We start from the raw sequence: 26,867 nt of genomic DNA, 5'->3' as shown, positions 1-26,867 counted from the left end.
GGGGGGAAACCGGGAAGGACAAGGGAATAAAGTGGCTAAAATCCTGAATTAGAAGCAATCCATGCTGCACCATTTTAGTGCAGTGGCCCAACTTGTCCTGGTTAATAGACATTGATAGACTTGTCTGTCTTGATTAGTTTATTTGGATGACTGAAATTCTGGTGTTATGAACAGGAGGGAAACCAAATTTATCTTCCCCCACTTTCTTCACACCTTGCATTATTTTATAGGTTGGTTTTGTGTGTGTGTGTGTGTGTGTGTGAGAGAGAGAGAGAGAGAGAGAGAGAGAGAGAGAGAGATTGTAGATTCACTTTTAATCCTGAAATGATAACTTTACAGTGCTTCATAATAAGCTGATCACCTACATTCCCCGTGGAACTAAACTCCTGACCCCCTCTAGTGTTACAAAATTGAACTGTAATATCTATATATGGAACCTGCTACTAGATTATGGCTTGATTTAACAAAATACTCAAAACAAACCCCATCCTGGATAAGTAAAGCACAACAGTACTTCTGATGCATATTTCTATCATCTGTATTGTTCTAGGGGGGAAAATCTAGCTCATAATTCTCGCACAATGAATATTATGAAGCAGATATGTACCCATTCTTTTTATGTATGCAGCTTTAAAAATTATCCACATTTCCCCAAAATGTTGCAAAGTCCCATTCCACAGACATACTGAAACAAAAACCAATTTCTGCTGGGTTGCCGTGTCTTTCAAAATTCCAAGTAAGTGATAGAATGAACTTTTAATGACATCTGTTGAATGAGGAACAGCTGCTAGCATGAAATAGATAGGTTTCTGCACACACAGCCAGTAAGTGGGATAAAACAGTGCATATGCTTAGTAAAATAATAGACATGTAACTTTGACAGGCAATTTCAAACAGCATAATGTCAATATGTCATAAAATATGCTACGCAAGCAGACAGAACAATGTTGCGTTAATGTAGCTCGATGTAATTATTATCACATAAGCAGCATTTCAATGGGAAGGATGACTATTCAAGTCCTTTCTTATTTTAATCAAGCTCACAACAGCCTTGCAAGGTAGTAACTTTTCCAATTCCACCCTGGGAAACCAGAGCAGATGCAAGTCTGCCAATTGCTTGACCACGGTTAAGCAAGCAAGAGTGGACCATAAAATCAAGCTGTCCCCCCTTCCATTCCTTCTGGAACAAAGTAAGAGTGAACTGTAATTATTGGCAGCAGGTTAGGACTAATCAGAGTTCATGCTTAATCCAGAATCTGAAACCAATTCAAACTATCTCAGCAGTGGTTTGATCAACTGTGATCAAATAAGAATGAGGTATGTGTATTCACGGGATGTGGGTGGCGCTGTCGGTAAAAGCCTCAGCGCCTAGAGCTTGCTGATCGAAAGGTCGGCGGTTCGAATCCCTGCGGCGGGGTGCGCTCCCGTTGCTCGGTCCCAGCGCCTGCCAACCTAGCAGTTCGAAAGCACCCTCGGGTGCAAGTAGATAAATAGGGACCGCTTTCTAGCGGGAAGGTAAACGGCGTTTCCATGTGCAGCTCTGGCTCACTAGAGCAGCGATGTCACGCTGGCCACGTGACCCGGAAGTGTCTTCAGACAGCGCTGGCCCCTGGCCTCTTGAGTGAGATGGGCGCACAACCCCAGAGTCTGGCAAGACTGGCCCGTACGGGCAGGGGTACCTTTACCTTTACCTTTTATGTGTATTCACATCATGCTTAAATGTCACCAGGCCCTGTTCAGATAAAGCCTGGCTTATTATCTGTTTAATAACAAGAGTGCTTAATCTTGTGTTGGATTGATTTCTTTCCACCAAAATGACAGGTTAATATCAAGCATTCGGGCTAGAGATTCAGAAAGACATGTTAAAATAGTAAACCAACAACTCAACGGGGACACATTTTTGTGTTTCAGAAAAGATAGAGGGACAGAGCATAAAGTGAAAGGACACTGCCTGGACAAAGAAAATAAATACGTAGTTTCCTCACAACCCTAATTGTCTGAGGGAATAACTTTGTTTGAAAGCTGCGAACAACATTTTTTATTTGTTCAGGCTGACTTTAAGTACATTATGTGCAATACTGTCAAATATGAGATCTGTTGCACCACTGAGGACAGAATTTTCACAAGCACTCAAGGACACAGTCCTGGCTTTGAAAACGTTTGTTCATAAACAGCTGCAGCTCAAGGCAGAACACATGATTTGTATGCAGAAGGTCCCATGGTCAATTGTTGGTACTGGGGTCGGCTCACCCATGAAGCAAGGTGAGGCTTCTGCCTCAGGTGGCAGGATCCACAGGGGCAGCAGATCCCAATGTAGATATTTATTCCCCACTTTCTTGATGTAGAATGGATCTTCAATCATCATCACTTCTTCCCAGCAGGGAGAGGGGAGGCCATTTTGCCTCAGGTGTCTTGGGCTGGCCCTGTCTGGTATCACCAGGAAGGGCTTTAAAAAGGCTGTAAAAAGGCCCCTATCTGAAATCCTAATCTAGGGTAGACACTGCACTAGATGGACCAATGGTCTGACTTGGTATAAGGTACTGGTAGCTTCCTATATTCCTACAGCTGTAACATCCAAGTGATGACCATTTTAGGTGTGCCCTTGATCACCAACACATGGATTCCTATTGGACCCTGAAGAGGCCAGAACGGGGGCATAATGGGGCCATGCTGGGCTCCCAGTACATTTCAGAGCACAATTCAAAGTGTTGGTGCTGACCTTTAAAGCCCTAAACGGCCTCAATCCTGTATACCTGAAGGAGCATCTCCACCCCCATCGTTCTACCCAGACACTGAGGTCCAGCGCCGAGGGCCTTCTGGCAGTTCCCTCACTTCGAGAAGCCAAGTTACAGGGAACCAGGCAGAGGGCCTTCTCGGTAGTGGCGCCCGCCCTGTGGAACGCCCTCCCATCAGATGTCAAAGAGAACAACAGCTACCAGACTTTCAGAAGACATCTGAAGGCAGCCCTGTTTAGAGAAGCTTTTAATGTTTGATGTATTACAGTATTTTAATATTTTTTTGGAAGCCGCCCAGAGTGGCTGGGGAAGCCCAGTCAGATGGGCAGGGTATTAATTATTTATTATTATTATTATTATTATTATTATTATTATTATTATTATTATTATGGTGGGGTGCACTTATGCCCGCTCCACCGATGCGTGCAGGGGCCAGGAACCTAACCCCCACATGAAATGGTCCTTTTTTTATTGTAACACTTACAGTACTAAATTGTATCAAGATTTTACTCCAAGTGATTTATAAAAAATTGAAGTTGGGGGAACCTTGGGAAATGCAGAGTACTGGCTATGTTATGTGGCTTGAGGAGAAAGAGACAATCCCCTGAATAAAGATCAATTAGGAGGTAAAAGCTAACACTGGTTTTCAGTGCAGGTGGTGAGCAACACTATAAATATTTTACAATAACCTTATTGCAAGCATATCAGGTAACTACTGGAAAGGCATACTCCACATATGCAGTCTCCACAGCACAAACTGTATACATGTACAAATAATGGGGGGACGGGACGACTAAACTGATGAGAAGATCATTTTCAATTGAAAGAATTACTATTGATCTGAGATCCTGTGATTTGTGGGAGGGCATTATTCAAACAAAAGCTTCTCAAACATTCTAGGAGGCGTAACATGACCAACGTAGATTCAGTGAGCTTAAAAATTTCCAGTCAGCCAAGAATGCACAGTATAAAAACATCTATGAGGACTAGTGTGGATTTTTCACAGCATCTGCTTGGCCAATCTTCAATCATTTCCTACAGGAAGTCCTTTGCTGCTCGCTAGTAGAATGTACTACTAGCTGGCAGCAAGGTCAGCGGTTCGAATCCCGGTGACAGGGTGAGCTCCCGTTGCTCGGTCCCTGCTCCTGCAAACCTAGCAGTTTGAAAGCACGTCAAAGTGCAAGTAGATAAATAGGTACAGCTCTGGCGGGAAAGTAAACGGCGTTTTCATGCGCTGCTCTGGTTCTCCAGAAGTGGTTTAGTCATGCTGGCCACATGACGCGGAAGCTGTATGCCGGCTCCCTCGGCCAATAAAGCGAGATGAACGCCGCAACCCCAGAGTCGGCCACAACTGGACCTAATGGTCAGGGGTCCCTTTACCTATACCTTAGTAGAATGTAAGGAAAGTGTGTATCTTAGGTTGACCTTTGGGAACTCATCATCCTGCTTATTTCAGCTTAATTTTACTTTGTTAAACATTTAAGAGAGCAAAATTGCCCAAGAACACACATAAAGTAGTATTAATTACAAACCTATTAAAATAAAACTAACTTTTATATTTATGTCTACATTTTTTAAGAAAGCAGAAACAGGTTGACAAATCTCCAACAGGGCCTGTTTCTCTTCCTTGTTCTTATAGGAGCACTTAGCAATTTATTCATATATTTGAAATATATTTGTCAACCAGGCATTCTAAATGGATGCATATGACTTCTGCACTCTGTAGTTTTATAAATATTTTTACTGCCATATGGTTTATATGTTTATTTTTTTAAAAATAAATGTTACTTAGGTTTTTAAAAAAATAATTCGTATTTGACTCGAGCATTTGGATAAGTGGCATAAAATTTTTCAACCAAGTTATCACACAATAGTCATTGATCCTTATCGATTTGATGTAAGGTTAGTTGAGCTACTCAAGAAGAATATTTCCTAATAGGAATGCTAACTAGGCTAAATTGGTATGGCATCTGAGTGCAATGTAAATTAAGCAGAGCTCAGCAAGCTGAAGATAGTCACATTTTTGAAAGTGTGAATTTGAATACCCAAGGGGGATTTTGCTGAACTCTTAGATTTCAGAGGCAGTTTGAACTCTTAGATTTCAGTGTCAGCTGCATAATTGCTTCAATTACTTACTTAGTAGCTGGAGGAACAAGAACGCTGCTATAACACTTTTAAAGAAAATCTAACGTTTGCATGGAAATGGGAGACTGAAAATACAACTCCATTTGCTGACATGATTATAATAACACTGGTCTGTTTCTCTCATTATTGCTTATATAAGGGCCAAAATTTTGTCAGGCCTTCTGATACTGAACTTTCAGTGTGTGGAAGTCAAGGGGAAGGAGCGTTTTTAGTATCTTTCCTGTGATGCAATGGGTCAGTGTGTCTGGCTGTTAACAAAAGGTTGGTGTATTGAGCCCACACAGAACTGCAGGGGGTTGGACTATATCACCCTCAGGGTCCCTTCCAACTCTACAATTCTATGATTGAAATGTCCAGCCATCTTTAACGTACCCTTTCCCACCGTGTATACTAATAGAGATCTCACTGCTCCATGTACCAGTCTTTAAACAGCCAAAACAGCACCACCCAGACATTACGTAAACATGCTTGTGTGAATGTTCAGGTCTGCAGAATTGCTGCGCATCTCAAGGAAAATAACTCTACGAAGACAAACAGCCCGAGCATGTTCAGGAGACATGGAATACCAACTGTGGGAAGAAAAACAAAAAACTGGATGGAGAATCGAATGAATGTGTTCTGAACCCCTGGCCTACCTGGTAGCAAGTCAGTATGTCAAGTCCAAAGTCCAGGGGTCAAGCCACACAAGCAAAGTTCAGAGTCCAAGAAACGCAGTCCACGGTCAATCCAATTAGCCAAGTCTGAAGTCTAGCAGTTAGAATACAGTCCAGAGTCAAACCTGAAGCACAGTCCCATAGAGCAGTGTTTCCCAACCTTTGGTCTCTAGCTGTTTTTGGACTACACTTCCAAGCCAAGGCCCATCTGTTGTGGAGGATGGGGGCAATTAAAAAAAGATCAATCCTCCTGTCCAATTGGAAATACCCCCTCACTCATGTAGTTTAGGATATTCCACCATTCTTCAGCAGAGTTTTCTTTTCTTTCAGCAAAGTAAGCGGCTCACGTATACGTCAAACAAAGCTTTAATAATAAAGAAGATCATAACACAATAACATACCATCTGAGAGAAACTATAACAACTTAAGGCAAGAAAGAGGCAAAAAGCAAGAATGACAGTTGGTATCTAACTGAACTTAACTGAACACCCAAAGGAAGGGGCCAATTCCGGAGCACAACACAAAAGCTCCGCCCACCAGATGTCAGACATTCTACTATTAAAATTAGGCCCCAGTGTTTTCCTAACACCATCAACATGGGCAGTTGAGCAGACACAGCACCTCAGCTCTGCTTCCCTTTTGTACTTTGCATGTTGATGGCAACATCTGGGCTTGATGAGGCAGATGACCCTCACCTGTTCTAAGTCTACTGAGGAATCACACACCTCCTCCCAGAACTACCAAGCCCCACCTGCCTTGCCTGCCTCAGCCTCTTAAAGCACCCCTCCCACTGCCCCCTACAACTCAGAGCCTGCCATGTTTGTGGGGACAGGGCTCCCTCTAGCTCTGGTGATGGGTTCAGCTGCTCTGGGTCCCATGTATTGACCTCCATTTCCTCACCATCCTTGGTCACCCTGTGAGTACTTCCTTCACCATCCCCCGCATGCCCCAGTGTGTCCCAGCCCCAGCTACACCTCCCACTGGGATCCTCTTCCTCCTCCCTGTCCTGCCAGTTCACGACAGCTCTGATGCTGATATTGTTTACTGTGCATTTAAAAATATGTGACTGATTTTTACTTTTAAGCTGCCTTGGTAGGATTTGTAACCTGAAATGTGGAATGTTAATAATTGTAGTAAATCTAATATGCAATTTGGAAAAAAACCCCAAGGCTATTGGTTTGTTTCCTCTCATCTACAGCATAGCCATTTCTGCTTTGAGTGTTAGAGATGAGCTGTGCAGTACATTTCTACATAAAAAGTAGCCAGAAGTTCTGCAGACATTCTGAGACATTCGGACAAGATCACAGTTCCTCCTTCCCTCCCCTCTCAATTTCTGCTGAGATGCTATGTTTCTCTGTTCCTTCCCCTTCCAAGAAAAATTACCGGCTAAGCAGAGAGGGGCTGTAGGACAGAGAAAGGTGGCTAATGGCTCTTAGCTATTGTGTAATTGCCCACAGGATATCCCAGTCATCTCCAGGGGAAGTTTCCGCATTCTCAACAGTGAGAGCTTGCTTACATGTGACTCCTTGTCAACTGGCAGATATAACATGTCACCAAGTGTTGAAGCCCCTATTGAACACTCAAATGTACATTCCAAAAGATGTCCTTTCCCCACATCACACTCCCAACACATGCCACTGCTCATTTGTAGCCAAGGCTGTGCCAAGGCAATCACAACACAAAGGGATAAAGGGGTGAATTTGCCCAAGGGAAGGATCAAAACTCTGTTTTGGCACTTTCTGAAGCCTGCAATCAGATCAGGCTCTCTCTGCATTGCTTGCTACAAAAAGAGTTTCCCTGAAGACATGAGCCATTCAAGGACACTGCTGGAGTCTGCAGCTCTTCACCCATCATTCAGAGAAATGGAAGTGACAGTTGTTGATGTTAATACCAGTTCCACTCCCTTGGCAAACAAGCACCTGCCATCCAGTTGTGCAACACGTTATCAGAGCCGACTTATAACACAAAACTGATTTAAAACTCACTTCTCCTTTGACACATACATTTTCTTGCCTTAAAGATGGAAACTTGCCAGGTTCTGCCAAATACATGAAGGCAGAAACTGAAAGAAGGCATGCTCTTTAAGTGTTTATTATATATTTATATTTCCAAAGCAGCAATAGCATACCCAATCCATCTTGCAATAGCAATAACTTATTCCCAATCCATCTTGAAAATCTCTTCCAGAAGCTTCATCTGCTATGATCTCCAGTATGGTGTAGTGGTTAAGAGCGGTAGTCTCATTATCTGGGGAACCGGGTTCGTGTCTCCGCTCCTCCACATGCAGCTGCTGGGTGACCTTGGGCCAGTCACACTTCTTTGAAGTCTCTCAGCCCCACTCACCTCACAGAGTGTTTGTTGTGGGGGAGGAAGGGAAAGGAGAATGTTAGCCGCTTTGAGACTCCTTAAAGGGAGTGAAAGGCGGGATATCAAATCCAAACTCTTCTTCTTCTTGTAATATTACGCCTTTTTTTGGAACTTGTGATGGATGGACCTTGGGTCAGCCTCCTGGGGATCCAGAAACCAATCAGGGCTAGGTAGAGTGTTATCCAACCAGGAGAGAGTGGATAGTTAGATTCTGACTTAGACTGTCAGTTAAATAGGCTTAGCTACAGCCTGGATAAGGCTTAACTGTCAGATAGGGCTCAGATTACAGCTGGGAAAGGTCTTGGTTAGTAGTTACCTAGGCAGGGAAACCCAGTTTCTCTCTCTGAGGGGAAGATCCTTGAAGAGGCTGGGAGTTTTACACAGTAAAGTGAGTGTTTTAAGTGTAGAGAGTTTTGACTGAAACAAAGTGTTGTACCTCATCAGAGTAGCCATTAAGCCATAGCCCGCATTGTCTTTAAATACAATTCCAGTTTTGTTTACAAAGTGCCTCATCATTACTTTAATTTTCTGATTGAGGGATAAGTGGTCACAGATTTTTGTTCATATTATTAGAAATCCTTGCTACTGGATATGAGGAAACATTACCACATACAGATAATATCAGGCCTCTCAAGTGTTACTGATAGGGAGAACCGAAATTTTAAAGCACCCAAATCTGGTCATGCTACCTCACTCCCATCTTTATTGAGGGAGGTTGCCAGAGAAACATTTTCCCAGGTGAGAATATTTGAATCTTTACAATGCTCCACTTTAGGCAGAAAAGGAAATCTTAAAGCAATTAAAATTTAAGCTTCCAGGCAACAAAAATTAGTAAAGTCATCCAATTACTCCAGGTAAGGAAATATTCAGCAAAGACTACTAATTCCAATTGTAATGAAGTGCTATCTTAGGAGCACCCTGGTCGCAAGGGAAAGAGACCTGGTACATATGTGGGATGGGTCTTGGATGGGCAAGATGAGGAGCAAAATGCATGGGACTCACATCTTGCATGCATAAGATGCTTGGGAAGGCGGACATTCCAGAAAAAGGAGCCAGTCATTCTATGGGAAGGAGGATTGATGTGCATGATTTGCACTAGTACCAGATCATGTTCAAGATCTTGTCATAGTAGTAGTAGTAGTAATAATAATAATAATAATAATAATAATAATAATAATAATAATTTGTTATTTATACCCCACCCATCTGACTGGGTTTCCCCAGCCACTCTGGGCGGCTTCCAACAAAATATTAAAATACAATAGTCTATTAAACATTAAAAGCTTCCCTAAACAGATGTTTTCTAAATTCTGGTACTTGTTGTTCTCTTTGACATCTGGTCGTACCACAGGGCGGGTGCCACTACTGAGAAGGCCCTCTGCCTGGTTCCCTGTACTTGGCTTCTCACAGCAGGAGAACCGCCAGAAGGCCCTCGGAGCTGGACCTCAGTGTCCGGGCAGAACGATGGGGTTGGAGACGCTCCTTCAGGTATACTGGACTGAGGCTTTAAAGGTCAGCACCAACACTTTGAATTGTGTTCGGAAACGTACTGGGAGCCAGTGTAGGTCTTTCAGTATATAGGTCTTTCAATATATAAAACCCTAAACAACTAGGATCCAGGTAACCCGAAAGAACCTCCTGCCCCTGTATTGACTTGTAAGACCAGTTGGATCATCTGGAGAAAATGTATTCATGGCACTGCACTCTACATATCATAGGGCCATGACCTATGCTCTTGCCCCTGTTCTGTGGAATGTCCTCCCCTCTGCCATTCAGGAAGCAGCAACCACCAGCTGCTTCAGATATCTTGCAAATACTTCCTTTTTGGTCAGGCTTTCCCTGACCCATATGACTGGACCCTAATTTATGTACACGAATCTCCTGAACTTGTTTCACTTGGTTTTATATTGTTTTAAGGTTGTATTTTTCTTTTAATGGACAGTGTGTTTACGTTGTACATAGTGGACACCATTTATGAGAATTTAAAAATATTAAATAGCTTAGAAATAGTTTTAAATAAATAAACCAATGATCTGTAGCAAGCGACAAAGCAATAAAACCATAGAAGAGAATGCAAGAGTCAACAGCACTGTTTGGAATATTTAGCATTTGGACTGCTGATGGTTCTTTCTGTAGAGCCCAGTACACTCCGTATTTGGGAGATTTCTTGGATACTGTTTCAATTGCATGTGGCTTGCTAGATGACTTGACCCTTATTATCAACACAGCTTTAAAGACCTGAGTGTTCTTCTAAGTAAAACTGAAAGACAGCTGTGGTGAGAGGACAGGACTTGTTCCTTAACCAAAGAGCAACGCTGGAAGCTACTCTAATGATGCACTCCTAGCCAACTTCCAATGGTAGGGTCACTCCCAGGACCCTATGTCTAGCCTATCCTTCTCCAATTGTAACCAGGATGCTGCTGTTGTTCTCTTTCTTACTATGTACTCAAACATCTCTGCTCAAACAGTGATCTTCCAGGGTGGCAGCTGTTCCTCTGGTTTGACCACTGTGCCTTCAAAGTTACATCAGGTCACTGAATTAAGGAAAACTTTGAAATAGCCACTACAATGCGCCTTTCTGAAGAGTCAATACTGGCTCTTTTGAGCACCATGCTAGCTACCACCTGCCCTATTCCATACTTATAACCGGTCCAAAATGCAGTGACCAGGCTCCACTTAATGAATATAATCCTTGTTTTAAAATAGTTGCACTGGCTGTCAAGTTGTTTCCAAGCCCAATTCAAGGTGCTTACTTACACTGATGCTTAAGGCTTTAAACAACTTAGGCCCCGTCTTCGTTCTTACAGATCCTCTTGGGCAGTGGCATAGCGAGGCGGGTGCAGGGGGGGCCCGGCTGCACCGGGCGCAACATCTGGGGGTTAGGGGGCGCAAATCCACGGGTTAGGGGGTGCAAATTACTTGCCTTGCCCCGGGTGCTGACAACCCATGCTACGCCACTGCTCTTGGGCATTCTTTTAGTTCCATCACTAAGAATTGGGGGGGAGGAAATGGCAGCCTGGGAAAGGGTTGTCTCCATGTCAGCCCAAAATTGTGGAATTCCCTCCCTACAGAGGTGCATCTAGTTCCATCATTATTCAGCTTCTGACTTATACCAATGATGCATATATTTACCTGGACCTTTAACAGTTTAGGCATTTCCTGCCTTCCGACATTCCACCCAAAGATCTGAGGCTGCAGCTGGTGGAGATGGGAGACCGGTGTGACTGGGGCTAGTAGTGTGTGATGCTCGCTCCTGTCTCAGCATGCTTTCAGGTGCACACTTGAATGTGGCTTGGCAGAACAAGATCCGATGCCCTGGTTGGTGTGTAGGCACCAGGAAAAGGGTGTTGTAGCTTCTTCGCTGGTGTGTTTGGCTTAGTGCATTGTGCAAACCCAGTCTTGTGGTTTAGCTTCTCCCTGACAAACCACAAACCATAAAACAAACATGTGGTTAGTCAGGAAAGAGATAAACCATGAGTCTGGATTTGGATGAGACAAAAAACCAAACTGTGACTTAGCTCACCATGGCACAGCAGAAAACCCCCCAGGGAAGAGGAGCAAAGCAGCTGTGGTATCTTCACAGGGAGCCTTCAAATTCAGGAATTTGTGAATGTAAACCAGGAGGATGCCAAACAGCAATCAATATGTACTCGCAGTGTTTTGTCACTGGCTATCCAGACATGCTGATGGAAGTTCTGATGGCAACAAAACTCACAGTATACTTGACAATATACATACACAGCAACATTTCAATCAGTCCAACTGTGTTTTAATAAGGGAATTTCTTCAATCATGGTAGAGATTGTCTACAAAGTAACAAGGATTATTTTGGTAGTTTACAAATTCTGTTCGGAACTGTAAAATCAAAATATAACCTAAGTGTTAAGAGAATATCTAAAAAAAAATATGGCATTACTATTTTACTTAAATGTTCAATTTCTCCTTAAACAAGAATTTCATATTGTGATTTTTGGAATGGACTAGATTCATCACTGTAAAGCTGGAAGGAATGGCAGATTGTATCACTGATTTTTGGCAAGTGGATTCCAATTAACACTCACAACATTTTCAAAGATACTAAAAAAATAATGTGGCCCCCTTTTTCAGTTTAAAAAGCTGCACAAACATTATGGTAGCAATAACAAAAAAGTATTAATTTTATTTTATTTGTTAACCATAGGAACTTGGGTGCTGAAGGACTTTCCAAAGTAAAAAGCAGTTCTCTTTGGGGATATTAGTCAATTAACTTAATAAAGTTCTGTTTTAAGAGGATTTTTCTTTCCTGCTGCGAGGCGAGTCTGCTCCATTTGAGGTTAATGTTCCATTTATTCCATTTTCTAAAAATAAGACAATATACATTGTTAATCTCTTTTCTAGGTACCATATCTAGAAAGCATTAAAAAAAATTATTCATTTAGTAGAAAGCCAAACTTAAAACAAGACAAGACTAGCCCTGCTGAATCAGACCAAAGGTCAATTTTGTTTAGCATCCCATATCCCACAACAGCTTTAGAAGAAATGGTAAAATTATGTCCAGACAACTTTATATTACAACCAGATTTTCAAAAATAACATTCATCATACAAGTTAGGTGTGGGGAACCTTTGACTCACCACATATTTTTGGACTACACATCCCATCATCCCTAGTCATTGGTATTGCTTGTTGGGGCTGATGGGACTTGACAGCCCAGCAACATCTGGTAGGCCAAAGTTTCCTCACACCCGATATAGATATATGTTAATAGTGCCCAGAGTGGCTTAGGACAAATAGCTACAATAGTATTCTATGCTTGGCAGAAAGGCCACACTATCTGAAAAACACCACTGAGGGCTGCCGCCAAGAATTAGAGAGTTGGCCTAGAAGTGGGTAGACTTGGAGAAGTGATTCCCAAACTTGAGTGTCCAGTTGTTTTTGGACTACAATTCCCACAACCCCTGACACTGGTCCTGCTAGCTAGGGATGATGGGAGTTGAAGTCCAAAAACAGCTTGAGACCCAAGTTTGGGAAGCAGTGACTTAGAGGCTCAAATCCTCAGTCAGTCATGAAGCTTGCTGGGTGATCTTGGGCCTGTCAGCAACTCTCACCATATCCTACTTCACAATTGTGAAGAGGAAAGGAACTGGATCCCTGCACACTACCTTATATTTCCTTGTAGAAAAGGGGAAATAATAAAAAAATCTAGATTTCCAAATAGGTAAAGCTCTGTAATTTATGTCATTTACAGAAGATCCAGCAGGCAATGAATGCCTAGGGGGGCACTTGGTTACCCCTTTCCTGCCCTTCTTAACTTTTCATCCTAGGTCAGCTTACAATGCAACTAAAAACCCCAAACAGTAAAATGCACCAGTAACAAAAATATACATAATAAATTTCAAGAGTCAACGAGTGAAACTAGGTAATGACTCCGTATGTCTAATTTTCAGCACTTTCATGACTGCATGCAACCCAAGAATCTAAAAATAATAAAAAAATGAATTGGGGCTTGAGCAGTTGAGTGCTACTGAACGAGTGCCAACCATTCTGTGATCCACCCTGAGATCTTACGACGAAGGGCAGGAATCCAGTAAATAAATAACTTAGCCAGAATTCTGACATTAGAAACTTCTTGCTTTATTTGCAGAGACCTCTCGTCCTTTATGCGCCGCTAGAAGGTGCAGTAAATTAAGATCACCACTCAAGCCTGTGGATTGTCTACACTCTGCAGTTGTGATCACTAACCCAGGGCAAGAAGATAAATGAAAAGAGACAAGAGCTCCTTCCAGAGACAGAATACTATGAAGGATGCTATGTGTGACAAACCCACACCATACATTTAAAGCATTATTTCACTGACTTTTCACAGTCATGGCTTCCCCCAAGGAACCATGGGAGCCACAGTTTTGCAAAGGGTGCTGAGAGTTGTTAGGAGAACATTAACAAATGAAAGTTCCCAGGATTCTTTAAGGGAAACCAATTTTATCTCCCAATGAATCTGTCTCGCCAATATTTGGTTATGTAAGAAATTAGTATGTACAGAGTAAAGGACTGAAATACAAACCTCTTTCTTTTTTGGAAGGCTTGCTTTTAGTTGTTGCAAACTTCTTTTTCACTGGTTGGGGAGGTGAAGAATGTTCTCTCCACCTTCTCAGCTGGAAATTGATGAACTTCCACATCATAAAGGCCTGTGTGAAACAGATAGATGCCAGTACGCTGATTCTACAAAGAGAAGACAGATTACTGTACTAGGATTCCTGAAGATCCGGAAATGAGAAGAATCAGGAAAACTGTTCCCACTGGGCAGGATGTTTCTTGGCCATTTATCAAGCCTTTTATTTCCTTGTTATCTAGGAAAGTACATAAAAAGCCCAGAGAGATTAGGTTTAATGGAAGCATAGCAAAGCTTCAGGAATTTAACAAGGTAATAACACAATAGGAATGCATAGACTGAAAAGCATGTTCTGAAATTGGCAAATTCTCTCGTTCCCATGCAATAACTAAACTACACTTGGCTGTGAGTCCTGGAAGACCTGCTCCATGCCTTGCAGGCCTTTTCCCACTTGGCCTGGGAAGACAAGGCCCTGACTGATTCCAGCTACAAAAGCTGAGGCTGCTGAACAGACTCTTGGTCTCGGGTTTTGTCTGTGGGGTTTAGTTGTGTGCTGCCCGGAGCATGGTTTGAACTGTGGAAAGGCAACATACAAATAAAATTTATGTATTATGACAAAGAAGATAACATCCAATTCTCTAACCAGGAGGGCGACACTTTTTGTACTTTGATCTAGATGAAGATATTTCACACTTCGTTATCAGTGACATACACTATGTGGCTAGATAAACAGCAGCCCATGATCTGCAGCTCACTGAAACAACATCCTTCCAGGAACTATAAATATAGTCACGGTACTGTGTAACTAGAAGCTGAAATTCATACTGAAACTGAGCCAAAATTCTTTGTGGAATGGTTTCAACACTTTCTGGAGTCATCACAGATAGACCCTAAACATCTACCCTCAATGTGAAGGAGTTGCACCAACAACATCAGGTGGTCAACATGCTCAAGTGTTTAAATTTAAGGATTTATGCTTGAACTACAAAAAGAAACGTTTCCTGAAAAGACAGGCAGTGCACACCACACATTTTTAACAGCATGTTTTACATCACATTTTATTCTGCAAAACATGTACACAAGGAAAGTTCTTATTTACTACAGTGGTGCCTCGCAAGACGAAAAACCCGCTAGACGAAAGGGTTTTCCGTTTTTCGATGCGCTTCGCAAGACGAATATCCCTATGGGCTTGCTTTGCAAGACGAAAACGTCTTGCGAGTCTTGCGATTTTTTTTGCTTCCCCCCTTTTTCTAAGCCGCTAAGCCTTTAATAGCCGCTAAGCCTTTAATAGCCGCTAATAGCGCTAATCCGCTAATAGGGTTGCTTCGCAAGATGAAAAAACCGCTAGACGAAGAGACTCGCAGAACGGATTATTTTCGTCTTGCGAGGCACCACTGTATTTTTATAGTTCTACAACTCAGCTAATTCACCCTTAAGGTACCCTAATCCTGCATAGAGAGAGGTAATTTTCATCTGTTTTACTATTTTAACTTTCGTATCTTTTAAAAGTATGGTTGTGATTTTTTCCTTGATTTTAATGTTTTATCTTTTTTTTGTAAAATACTTTGAGGTTTTTTTTATAATAAAGCTTAATTATAATAATAATTATACTATAAAGTTCATGAAATAAATTAAAAAATTTTTTTTGACAGGAGCCAAATATGACCCTCCAGACCTCTGTACCCTGTCTTTGGGATACTTCAATCTCCCAGGACATTCTATATAAGATCTCAAAGTAGCTGTTTTACTACAAAGGAATTTCAGGAATAGACTGGAAAGAGAAGCTGCTGAATTGCAACTTATCACCAAACTTAAAACCATGGAGACACCTGGTCTGAACAAAGACCTTGGATTCTTATCTCATTATACATGACAAAGCCATTTTTCACCTTCTCACCCCTTGCTTTTTCCTGTAAGACCTATTGCAGTCGTTAAGAGTCATCAACAGGCTCATCACAGCTATCTGCCAATCACCCATTCCCACCACCCTTCTGAGTAATACCCCTCCCACTATATAGAAGGGTCTGGAAACTTCTGTTTCAGTGTATCTGAAGAAGTGTGCATGCACACGAAAGCTCATACCAAGAACTAACTTAGTTGGTCTTTAAGGTGCTACTGGAAGGAATTTTTTTTGTTTTGACTCTGGCAGACCAACACGGCTACCTATCTGTAACTGGGAATTGTACAAGTTCTAGGTAAAGCCAGTTCATACAAAAGCAGAATAATCAAACAAGTTTCATTCACATGAAGCTATGACTTTAAAGCACCACAGAAGAAAGAAGCCTGCCAGCTGTTCATCTGATGCAGCCTCTTCTTTCGAACAGAAGCCCACCAGATGCTTTTAGGAAAGTGGCCCCCAAACAACTCATGAAGTTTTACTGCCTCTAACTATGAAGCTGTGCCTGTTGTCTCATACCTGATAGGCAGCACATTAAAGTTTCCGGTACTAAAATCCAATGTTTGATCCTCTGCTCTAGCAAGGCCAAATCCAACAGTAAGGACGGAAAGAATTAGGGTCAGAAGTCTTCCCAAAACAAAAAGGACGGCCCAGATTGAAAACCTAGAGGGAAGAGACCAGGTATGAACATATTATTACTGCACCTCAGTAGAATTCCATCCATTCATTGTACTACTTACAGCAATTATTTCAGAGGCAGATACGATTAACATAAGTATTGAATATTAAGGTGTCATGGGCCTAAAGTACTTGACTTCACACATACATTTTAGAACACCGTTAAGCCAGAACACTGTCCCTTCTCACACATCTAGGAAGGCATTCTAGAGGATATCATGTGGTGGGGCTCTTCTGTCATACTTCTTCCATCTCTGAGGGCTCAGAAAAATGTGTGAAGCCATCTAAGCTTCAAATAGCTTCTACATTAAGGAATTGTTCAATGTGGATATATATATCATCTTCTATAAACAGGCTGGTCAAATCCTTTCTTCAAAACTAATGAAGCTATTCCAGGTTTTTGTATGTGTATCTGAATGCACACCAATCTCAAGAAGTAATTGGTAACTGTTTTGTGCATAGGAATTCTGTGGTTGTACTGAAGGTAATGAAGGCTTTGTAACTGAACAGCAAGTTGTCTTTATGCCAGAGGGGAAAGGAAGGAATATATCTGGCTAAGCTGCACTGATCCTTAAGGGCAGGAGGTGGCAAGATCAAGGGAGTGAGAAGTGCCTGGAACATGGTGTCAGAAGTGAAGAAAATGTAGGAGAAAGAGGAGGGGGTGCACCTGACCAAGAGATACACAGGTAAGCCAGGCCAAAGTCTGTGTACCTGAAGTAATCAGCCAGATACTTGCTTACAGACTTCAATTTTTATCTTAAACAGAGAACAAAACTATCTCTATTATTATTAGATGTTCTTTTAATGTACAAAAGAACAGGGATCATTTGCTGAAGCAGCCCAATGTTAACTGTACACGTTCAAGCATTAATTAGAAGTTGCATTTCCAGACATATTTTTAAAGGTTGGAAGTTACCGTAAAGTACTTACCCTTTCTGATATTTTTCGTCACTGAAGTAAAACAGTCTGGAGATGTGGAACAGAAACTCCACAAAGTAATGTAGCACAAGAAGAACAAGGCCAAGGTGGGTCAAACTGTAAGAACAAAAATGAAAGGAAAGAAGTTTCGAGTTGGTAGAGGGACACAAGGTCTTTGATTAAATCCACTCATTTGGCCTTGCATTAATTAAATTTGGCACAGGAATTCAGGGCTCAGTGACAGTTTCCTATGTCCGCTTTCAAACAGGCCCAGGAATATACACACATGTTCTGCAGCAGTATAGATCCCTCAGTGATGCAGATCATCAGAATGAAAATCTGATGCATGCCTTTTGGTTCCCTAGCCATCCAAGGCACAGTTCATAGGTGTGAAGGATAGGTTCACTCAGTTGTGGTGCCAGTTACAGAACACCTTCCTGATAGAAGCCCATCCGGTTCTGCCTTTATCACCCTTCTGCCAAACAACGAGAACATAACTCTGTCCTAGAACAGTTCAGGGCACGTGTCCTTGATGGCAACTGTTATGAATTCTCCTGGTCTTTGCACTTTGACAGTTTTATTGATTTTAATGTTTTATTGGCGATTTTAAATTGATTATCCGCTGAAGCAACTCTGGATATGATAAAAAATACATACATACATACATACATACATACATACATACATATGTGCATACACCCACACCCACCCAAAAAACAACAACTTGATGTTTCAAAATTTAAATACAAGCTTTTCTAGGGGAGAAGAAAATTTGTAAAAATACACTGCCATTAGACATTCAACTTGAAAACTGAGCATTCAAAGTGAACCATGGGCTTATTGCATCATTCCTGTGAATGTGAAGTTCAAGCAACTGCTTGACCCCCCCATGCTCAATTTCAAAGGCAGGGGAGAAATGCTATATATATATATATTATTCTACTTTGGATATTGAAATAAAGTTGCTGTGTGCATTCAAGATAAATTCAACCGTTCAGGTATGATCTTGTTTCCTGCGGTCTGGTCAGGGAAAGATGGAATAAATGAGTTATTGCAAAAAAAACCTTTTCCCTTTGAGGGAAACACCTGATTGCTAAACACCTAGTGGACTTCTACAGTCATTTTACAGGGTACAATGTAAGGTATGTTGGATTGCAGTATCTGAACACTTGATACTGTGTTTCACTATCAAAATAGTTATTTATTATTGAATTTAACCCCACCCCCCCATCTTCTCTAAGGGGCTCTGTATGGCAGCAAAAAAAGTAAGTCACTTACTTTAATAGATAAGCTCCAGCGATATGGAAAAGATAGAGTCCAATGTAAACAAGCTGGCGAGGAATGTCTTCCTATGAAAAAGCCACAGCTTTATCAATTCTGCAGGGAGTTCTCATACATTCACCAGTTTCTGGCCATTACCCAATCTGGACAACCATTTCTTGTCTTATACTATTCTGTTTCTAATAGCTGATCCTGGAGTTTGTTAGTACCCTGAAATCTTACTCAAATCTTTAAAATAAATGTTCTGCTTGATTTATTTCACGAATGCTTAAAATGTATTTTTGCAAATAAGAATGTAGAAGATTTGCATGGTAGTAAGATTTCTACAATATGCAATCCTCAGTTCCCCACATCTAGGTTTCAAATTGCAACAGGCCAGAAACTTTGCCACCTAAGAAGTAATAAATGTACTAGTGCTGCTCCAACTATTCACTGGATGTTGCAACAGTACCCTTGGACAAATGGTAAAAACCACACACTGATATACTGTGGTCATACAAGACCTTATTCACTGTTTGCTAACCTGCCATCTTTCAGAACGTAATGACCAAATTACTCTTATTATCATTCAAACCATGAACTGTTCAACCAAGCAGAAAATTAATTTTTGTTAGCAGGAAATGAGAAAGATCTCACTGTATTTGCCCTGGTAGCTGCTAATAAGGCTGATTACAATGCTGAAAGTTGTAAACGTTTATACCATGCAGCTGTTCTGCATCGAGATCATCATAAACCAGAGCTGACAGCCACTGCAATATGCAAAGAGGGGGAAATGACTGCGGTTACTTTAAAAAAGGAAATGAAAGCTTCGTGACTATGCTGGAGGATGGGTGTGTGCTGCTGCCGCTGCCCATAGAGGCTAAACCTTGGTTCTGTGCTGGGTCTCACCCTCACCATTTTGGAGCTTAGCAAGGCAGCGACACAGCCTTCAGAGGTTTGCAGTTCAGCAACTAACTGTATTTTTCCATGTATAAGATGCACCTATGTATAAGACACCCCCTACTTTTGGGGACCCCAAATTTAGAAAACGGGCATATGCACTATCCGTGCATAAGACGCTCCCAGATTTTTAACCTTATTTTAAAGCAAAACCCCCTAGTCTTATACATGGAAAAGTATGGTAGGTTTCCCAGGTGCAGTTTAGTGTTCCTAACTAACAAGAGACTCCTAGGCATGTCTATTCACTTGTCCCACTAAGTTCACTGGCACTTAATTCCTAGATAAATGTGTATAGCAGTAAGAAAACTTTGGCTCTCTAGATGCTGCTGAACTCCCATTAGCCCTAGCAAACATGGCCAAAGGTTTTCAACACCTGCTGCGTGGGGTTCCAGCCTAATCATTAGAAATACAGGGTGATACATAATGAAGTATGCAGTTTCCATTTGCTATAAATGAAAACTGTATACTTCATTGTGAATCAACCTGTATATCCAGGTAAAAGCAAAGTCCCTTGGAAAAGTAATTTACAGAAATCTTCCCTACCTCTCAGAAGACCCAAGTACAGTGTGGGAGAATGCTACAAATGTTGACAGTAAGATATACAGAACTAGGCAACAACCTTGCTTAAAGCATTGCCATGAACAAAGAGTTTGCTTTTAGAAGAATTTACTTTTCTTTCCTACCAGCTAATTAAGTCTTTAAAATATATACAGTAGTACCTCGGGTTACATATGCTTCAGGTTACAGACTCCACTAACCCAGAAATAGTACCTCGGGTTAAGGACTTTGCTTCAGGATGGGAACAGAAATTGTGCTCCGGCGGACCTCCGGAACCAATTAAGTTCTTAACCCGATGTACCACTGTACACATATTTTTAGAGGCTTCTGAACATGAAACTAAAGGTGGACTTACTTTTTTTGTCTTCTGGAAATATAGTTCTGGAAAAGCATGCAACCAGTATGCCAGTTGGGAGATGTAAAAAAATTTCATTTGGAACCTACAATACAGCATGGAAAAGGTCAAAGATATTGAAATAGCTCTTGAATAAGACCTTGTTTAAATTAGGTGTTACAATGGAGTCATATCTGAAATATTTTCTACAGAGATTAAGAACTAATGGTAGGATGGAAACTACCAGTCACACATTTATGAAAGAACAACATGCTTGGAATTGGCAACAGAAGACCAGGAGAGCAGGCTTTTGTTTGAAGAAAAGAACTTGAAATACCTGCAAACAAGTTGCTGGTTGATTTAACACCCTGGGACAAGTTAAAGAAACTATATGATACATGCCCCACCCTGCAGCTCTGATAAACTCACGGCAATGATGTATGTGGATAGTCCCGCCAGAGTGATGTTGGGTCAGCTACATAATTCTCCTGAAAATAAGAAACAAACATGTCAAATACCTTTTATGGTTAAGACTAAACTAACTACAGGTCTATGGAGAAGTTAGTCTCATTTGCGGTCAATGGGACTAATTCCTACTAAGAGATACAGAATTGCAGCTCAAGTATGTACAAGTGAGATACTCACAGAGACAAGAATGCTTGTTCCCCAAACACAGGAGAAAAGGTAGAACGCACTGAGTTGTCCAGATTCATTGAACTTGCTGTGCTTTGTTTTGGAAAAGTGCATCTTCCTGTTAATTTTCTAAAAGAAAAGGAATCCGTGTTAGTGATCTGCGTAACAGCTTTCATACGTAGTTATCTGTCATGTGAAGCCAAATCCAAGACTCACGTTGACAACACATCCATACACTCAATCAAATACCACTGTAGCAATACTCAATATTGTCTTGACAATACTTACATCTAACACATATTCTTGAATGATAGCATGTATGATTATTGCAACCAGCATGTAGAAGAAAACCGTAGCCAAATCTTTGATGCCATAGTGATACAATGTGACTGTTTCTGTAGATTGTTTCTCTAGGAGAAGAAAAGACAGCAACATGAAATATACACTTATTTTACCAACCCGCTCCTAATCTGAAATTGGAACTGAAGAAATTAAAGAGTTATTTCAAGTTTAATGAAGACTACAAGGACTAGTTTGTTATTTACTTCTCCACTAACACAGCATTAGTTAATGCAAGTAAAAGTCTAAATTAAATTAAAATATATGCAGTACGCTAATATGTTGGAACAAATCATGCCTTTATTATTTCAGTCACCAGATTCAAAATCTTATTTATCTTTAAGAGCAGCACAGCAAGGAAAACTTAGTTTCCACCCAGAGCTAAGCTCATATTGACAATAGGCAGGGTAAGACAATGCAAAAATGTGGTTTGGTGCTAGAGTAACAAGGGAAGCAGGACCGTTGCATTTGTGTGCCCCTCTTCCTCCGGCATTCATGATCCCCTCCCTGGGTTTGTGGTTTCTGATCCATTGTTTCTGATCCTTGTTTTCAGGGAGTAAGTGTAAACCATGTTGCTGGAGGAAAGACAAACCTATTTGCTGCAAACCAGGAAGGAAGGGATGAAATAATGATATGTGATGAGTGGGGAAGGGAGAGGAAATTCTACAGCCTTTCAAGACTCATACATGTTGCACCAAGCCATTGCTTGGTGATATATTCAAACTAGCCTATAGGTCACAAAGCAAACATCATTACTGGTGAACTGACACCGAAAAATTGTGCTGATTTTTCTCATCTTTCTGCTGTTCCACTAGTACAGTGTTTGCTAGTGTAGCATGTTTTAGGACTAGCCTATTAGATGATATGGCAATATATTAGCAGTGAATCAGTATTCCTTTTCTATCTAGGACAAATGCCTAAATATTTTTTAGAGCTTTACCTGTGGCAGGAATGGTAACATTGTACTGAAGTGTAACAAAGACAACAGCTGCTTTTGCTGTAACCTGAAATGAAACAAAACCCAATTAAATAAAATTATTTCTACAAAGAACACACCAAGGATGACATTCTAAACATACTAACAGCACAACCCTAACCATGCCTACTCAGAAGCAAGGAAAATAACATTATTATTACAATTATTATTTATTTGTGTAGCTGAAGAAACGACATCAAACTAGGACAATGGGTCACAGAAGACTGGTTATTTCCACAATTCTTTACTATTTCAACAAATATACCCAGTAACTCAAGATCACCTATAAAACCCACAGATATTTCAGTCCCCTACCCCAATCTTCTTGCCAATACATTCCTATTGTTGGCTGTTATCTATATGCAAGCCTATCCAGGCTTGCCACAGTGGCCCAGATGAGTGGTTACTTATAAGCTTGTGTCTGTCCAAATAACGCAAGCAAATGCACTGTTGAGTACACATAACTGCTCATGCCACTTTTAAAACAGCTGTTCCCAACAAAAATTGCCTCAGGACATCACTTATGGGCAAGCTGGTATAGAAAGAACAGAAACTGCTGCAATCTTTAGCTTCAAGAAAGAAAAATGCTAGACACATTACTATTTACCAATGTACTGCATGGAAAACCAACGGCAACTATTTTAGAAAGGCATTTGCAGACATGCTGCTCAGATAAAGTCAAGCTCCTATGTGCAATTCTAATACCGCTCCTTATAAAAGTGCATCTGCTCCTCAGGCTACTTTCCTCCATAGTGTCATCAGAATTTGGGGCAGCAGCTACTGAAGGAGGTTTTCAACAGAGCTTTAAAGTTATATTGCTCCAGTACTTTACAAAGAAGCACTACCATTTAAAACTGCTCTGGAGCAAGTCACTCGACTGCTTAAGTCTTCCATACCCTCATTAAGCTCTGGGGCTAATAAGTTGTTTCATGTTTTATTGCTTTCATGTTTTTTTAATATGATATAGCAGTATATAAATATTTTTATAAGTCAGTTATTTAACTATTTCAAGGACACCTTCCCCTTCCCTGGTTCTAATCCAGAGCCATGGCATGCACACACCTTGACACGTGTCGCACCCCCTATCTGGAGGGGCGCCAGGCAACCCCATCTGGCTGCGACCAACGACTGCAAGCGACCGCCACGCTCAGAAGGCGGGCCGCGGGTCTCGCTCTATGTACACGTCACCGTCCAGCTCACCTTCCCTGGAGCCGAGAGGAGGGGAGGAGCCGCTCCCGCAGCGCCTCATGGGGCTTGTAGTTCTGCCCGTTGCACACAAAGGACTGCGCGCCCTCTCCCCTCCCCTTAGCCCAGGCAACCGGAGCCAAATCTCCCTCTGCGCGCTCCCCGCTCCGCACACCCTGCCAGCACCTCCCGTCTCCAAAAACGTCGAGTCTCCCCGCCCTCCCCATAGTGCTCCAGCTCCGAGTGCCACGTAACCTTGACGAGACCAGGAACTACTCAGCAGGCAGCCAGGCAAGCAAGCGCACAACCGGTCAGAGAGGCGTGCACGGCGGAGGCTCTTTCGCCACACACTCCGAAAACCCCGTTTACACTGCGGCGGTTGCTCCGCTTCGGAAACCCTGGAGGCAGCAAAGACGACGGGGGCTGTACCTACTTCCCCTCTCCGAGAGCGGGGTGCTATGTGCAGGCTTACTCAGGAGTAAGCCCCACTACCGTGCTCCGTGTGGCTTACTCCCTGGTTAGGATGCTCAGCGCTGCAGGTCTGCATTTCGGCAAGACGGGGCTGAAGTGGGTGTGGAGCACACTCGGCTCCCCCAAAGGAGAAGCGAGTGTGTATATGGGGGGGGGGGGGAGCATGAGAGACAGATGTCAGGCCCAGCAGACTTTGACTGAGGACGGAGGCAGCCACATCTGCCGGGGAGGGGCGGCTGCTCCTGCTCGCAGGATGATGCACCGCTTGGGCTACCTACGAGCTGCTCCTCCGCGCAAACCCACAACAGCAACTGCTGACGCGGACACAACAAGGCGCATCCGCCTGCCTCCCCCGTGTCCCCCCCCCCGTCTTGACACAAGGACCTGCTGACTTCCTACCACCCCACACTCTCCCTCTTGCCAAGGCGAACGGCTCGAGGAAGGACCGAAGAGCCTGCCAGATGTTTCCCGGGGCGGGGTGGGTGGGTGGGTGTAGGAAGCCGCTGCCTTAATCACCCAACTCCGTGTCCTCTCCCCCTCCACCACCCACGCCACGCAGGATCCTTTCTAAGACCCACACAGGTTTGCGGCCAGGGAGGAACTCCAGCTCCCCACGACCATGTTGCTGGCAGCATTTGGACGGCCACACCACTCCCCTCCTCTCTTTACACACACTAGAAGGGAAAGAGGAAGCGGGAGGGACGGCGACGGCAGGGACTAGAAGCTTGTCCCTGTTGGAAACCAGTCTCTTCCCCACGCCGCGCTGGCCGGGGAGCAGCGGACCTCGCTCTCTAACGAGGCGCCTGCTTGACCGTAGGAAGGCGCCAGCTCCTCTCCGCCTTCCCCCCATCCCTCCTGGTCCTCCTTCCTCACCTCGAACATGAGCCCCAGCAGGAAGACCATGGCCATGCAGGAGACAATGTCCGCGTGGTTCTGCACGACGAACTCGTGGCTCAGCACGGGCGGGTTCTTGCTGCTCTTCTTGCGGATCGCCATGGCGGGCAGAGCGCAGCGCGGCCACCACCAGCCCTTCCTTCCTTCCTCGGCCCCTGCTCCAGCCGCCGCCGCTGCCGCCGCTAGCCTATAGCCCAGCCCAATCCCGCTCGCGCTCTCTGCGGCGGGGCCCCGAGGAAGGGGAGGACGCCCAGGCAGCCGCTCCGCCCAACTTCGCCTCCTCCTCCTCGCCTCCCTGCCCCTCCCCCCTTCCGAGTCTCCAGCAGCCCAGCATTCGAAACCGCGACTCGTCGCTTCTTATCTCTCCGCCCGCAGAGAAGGCTCCATACCGGCAGGCGTTGGGAACTTGCGAGAGCGCCACCTTCCGCTCCGGAGGCCCCAGATCCGGAACTGGATGTGGATTGGATTAACGAGAGGGCGAAGCGGGAGGTTGGGCCCCTCCCCGCCCCTTTTAGAAAGGGCGCCCGGCCAATCACAGAGGCCGGCTCAGAGTCCTAGAGGTACTAAGGGGGAAAGAGAGAGAAGAAAAGTCTATGGTGAATAAAATCAGGGGTCGCGTGTGAGAAAGGCGAACATGCGCGTAGGAGTTGCTTGGGTTACCTGTTACTGAAAGAGCACAGGTTGTCTGCAGCAGCTCTCGAGAACTATATGTGTGAGAGAGGACGGTCTTTGTGCCCTTTTTAGATCTGTACGTTCTGCTTCTTAAGTACAAAGGTGTGGGTTTCTGTATCCCAAATTTCTATATCTCAACTGAATCGGGCAAGGCAGGGTCGTCACTCAGTAAGGGAACACCAGGTTTTGAATGCACAAGGTCCAAGTTCAGTCTCTGGGAAAGTCTCCAGTCTGAAACCCTGTTTCAGATATCTAGATTTTGACTCTCTACATGTCTGCCTCCCATTTACTTCCCCTTAAGATTTTTCAGCTAAGAAACTTACGGCTTGCTTACCTCCAGCGGCATATCCGGAACAGACAAGCTGCTCAGTGCATCTGATTCCTCCTGTGTACAAAAGCAGGTGTTCCAACCCACCTGCACCCTCTCCATCACTTCACATGGCTGATATGAAGCTTGCACACCTGGACTAGTCCCCATCAAGCTTTCCCCAAACCAACACTACATGTATTCAACTGAGTTTGAAATGATACGTAACCATTACCACCATGTTACCTGCTAGCTTTTATGCATCTTTGTACAACCCTATATTCAGGGCCAGCCCACCTGTGAGGCAAGGTGAGGCAACCCTCTCAAGCAGCAGGATCCACAGAGCCAGCAGATCTGGCCTCCAAGGACTACACTGTCTATTGCCTCTGCCACAGTAGTAGCAACAGCTGCAACATGCTTCTTAGAGGCCAGATTTGCCACCTCCTTGGCAGCCCCCACAATGCCGCCTCTACAGCAGTTTCTTGGTGAAAAGGAAGCACTGCTGGTCTCCATTTACCCTTCTTCCTGTTGCATATCTTCACATCCCACTTTGGCACCCACCTTGTGCTTCGTGTCAGGTGTCAAAATGTATTGGGCCAGCCCTGTCTAGTATGCAGTGTGTCCTTGCCCCCCACAAATGCTTAACATTCTTTAAAAGTGGTGTGCTTAAATATTTATTTAAAGAATTTATTACCTCAATCGAAGAGATATACAACAATTTTTAAAAGAAAAAATCACCACAAATAAAAATAATTTACAATAGTTCTGCTGTTTCACAAAATAAGACCGTAGACATG

At 43.1% G+C, this 26,867-nt stretch overlaps 1 protein-coding gene across 2 annotated transcripts; it reads right to left on the bottom strand.

Moving 5' to 3' along the window:
- Window positions 1–11,647: 11,647 nt before the first annotated feature.
- TRAM1 (translocation associated membrane protein 1) lies at window positions 11,648–25,541 on the bottom strand. Of its 2 annotated transcripts, none has more exons than XM_083747944.1 (11): window positions 25,071–25,541; window positions 22,506–22,569; window positions 21,515–21,636; window positions 21,239–21,355; window positions 21,023–21,081; window positions 20,615–20,699; window positions 18,760–18,830; window positions 17,494–17,598; window positions 16,405–16,548; window positions 13,941–14,098; window positions 11,648–12,237 (listed from the first exon to the last, which is right to left on the bottom strand). In XM_083747944.1, the coding sequence occupies exons 1-11, from the start codon at window positions 25,191–25,193 to the stop codon at window positions 12,164–12,166; spliced, it is 1,122 nt and encodes a 373-aa protein (XP_083604070.1). In that variant the 5' UTR covers window positions 25,194–25,541; the 3' UTR covers window positions 11,648–12,163. The 2 variants fall into 2 exon arrangements, with proteins under 2 accessions (XP_083604070.1, XP_083604071.1); XM_083747945.1 differs by lacking the exon at window positions 25,071–25,541 and adding an exon at window positions 23,604–23,767.
- Window positions 25,542–26,867: the final 1,326 nt, after the last annotated feature.

This window comes from Podarcis gaigeae, assembly GCF_964106915.1.
Source record: "Podarcis gaigeae genome assembly, chromosome: 7".
In the NCBI taxonomy this organism is placed as follows: domain Eukaryota; kingdom Metazoa; phylum Chordata; class Lepidosauria; order Squamata; family Lacertidae; genus Podarcis; species Podarcis gaigeae.
The sequence above is the reverse complement of the archived record's forward strand: the minus strand, read 5'-3'. Positions and strand labels throughout refer to the sequence as shown.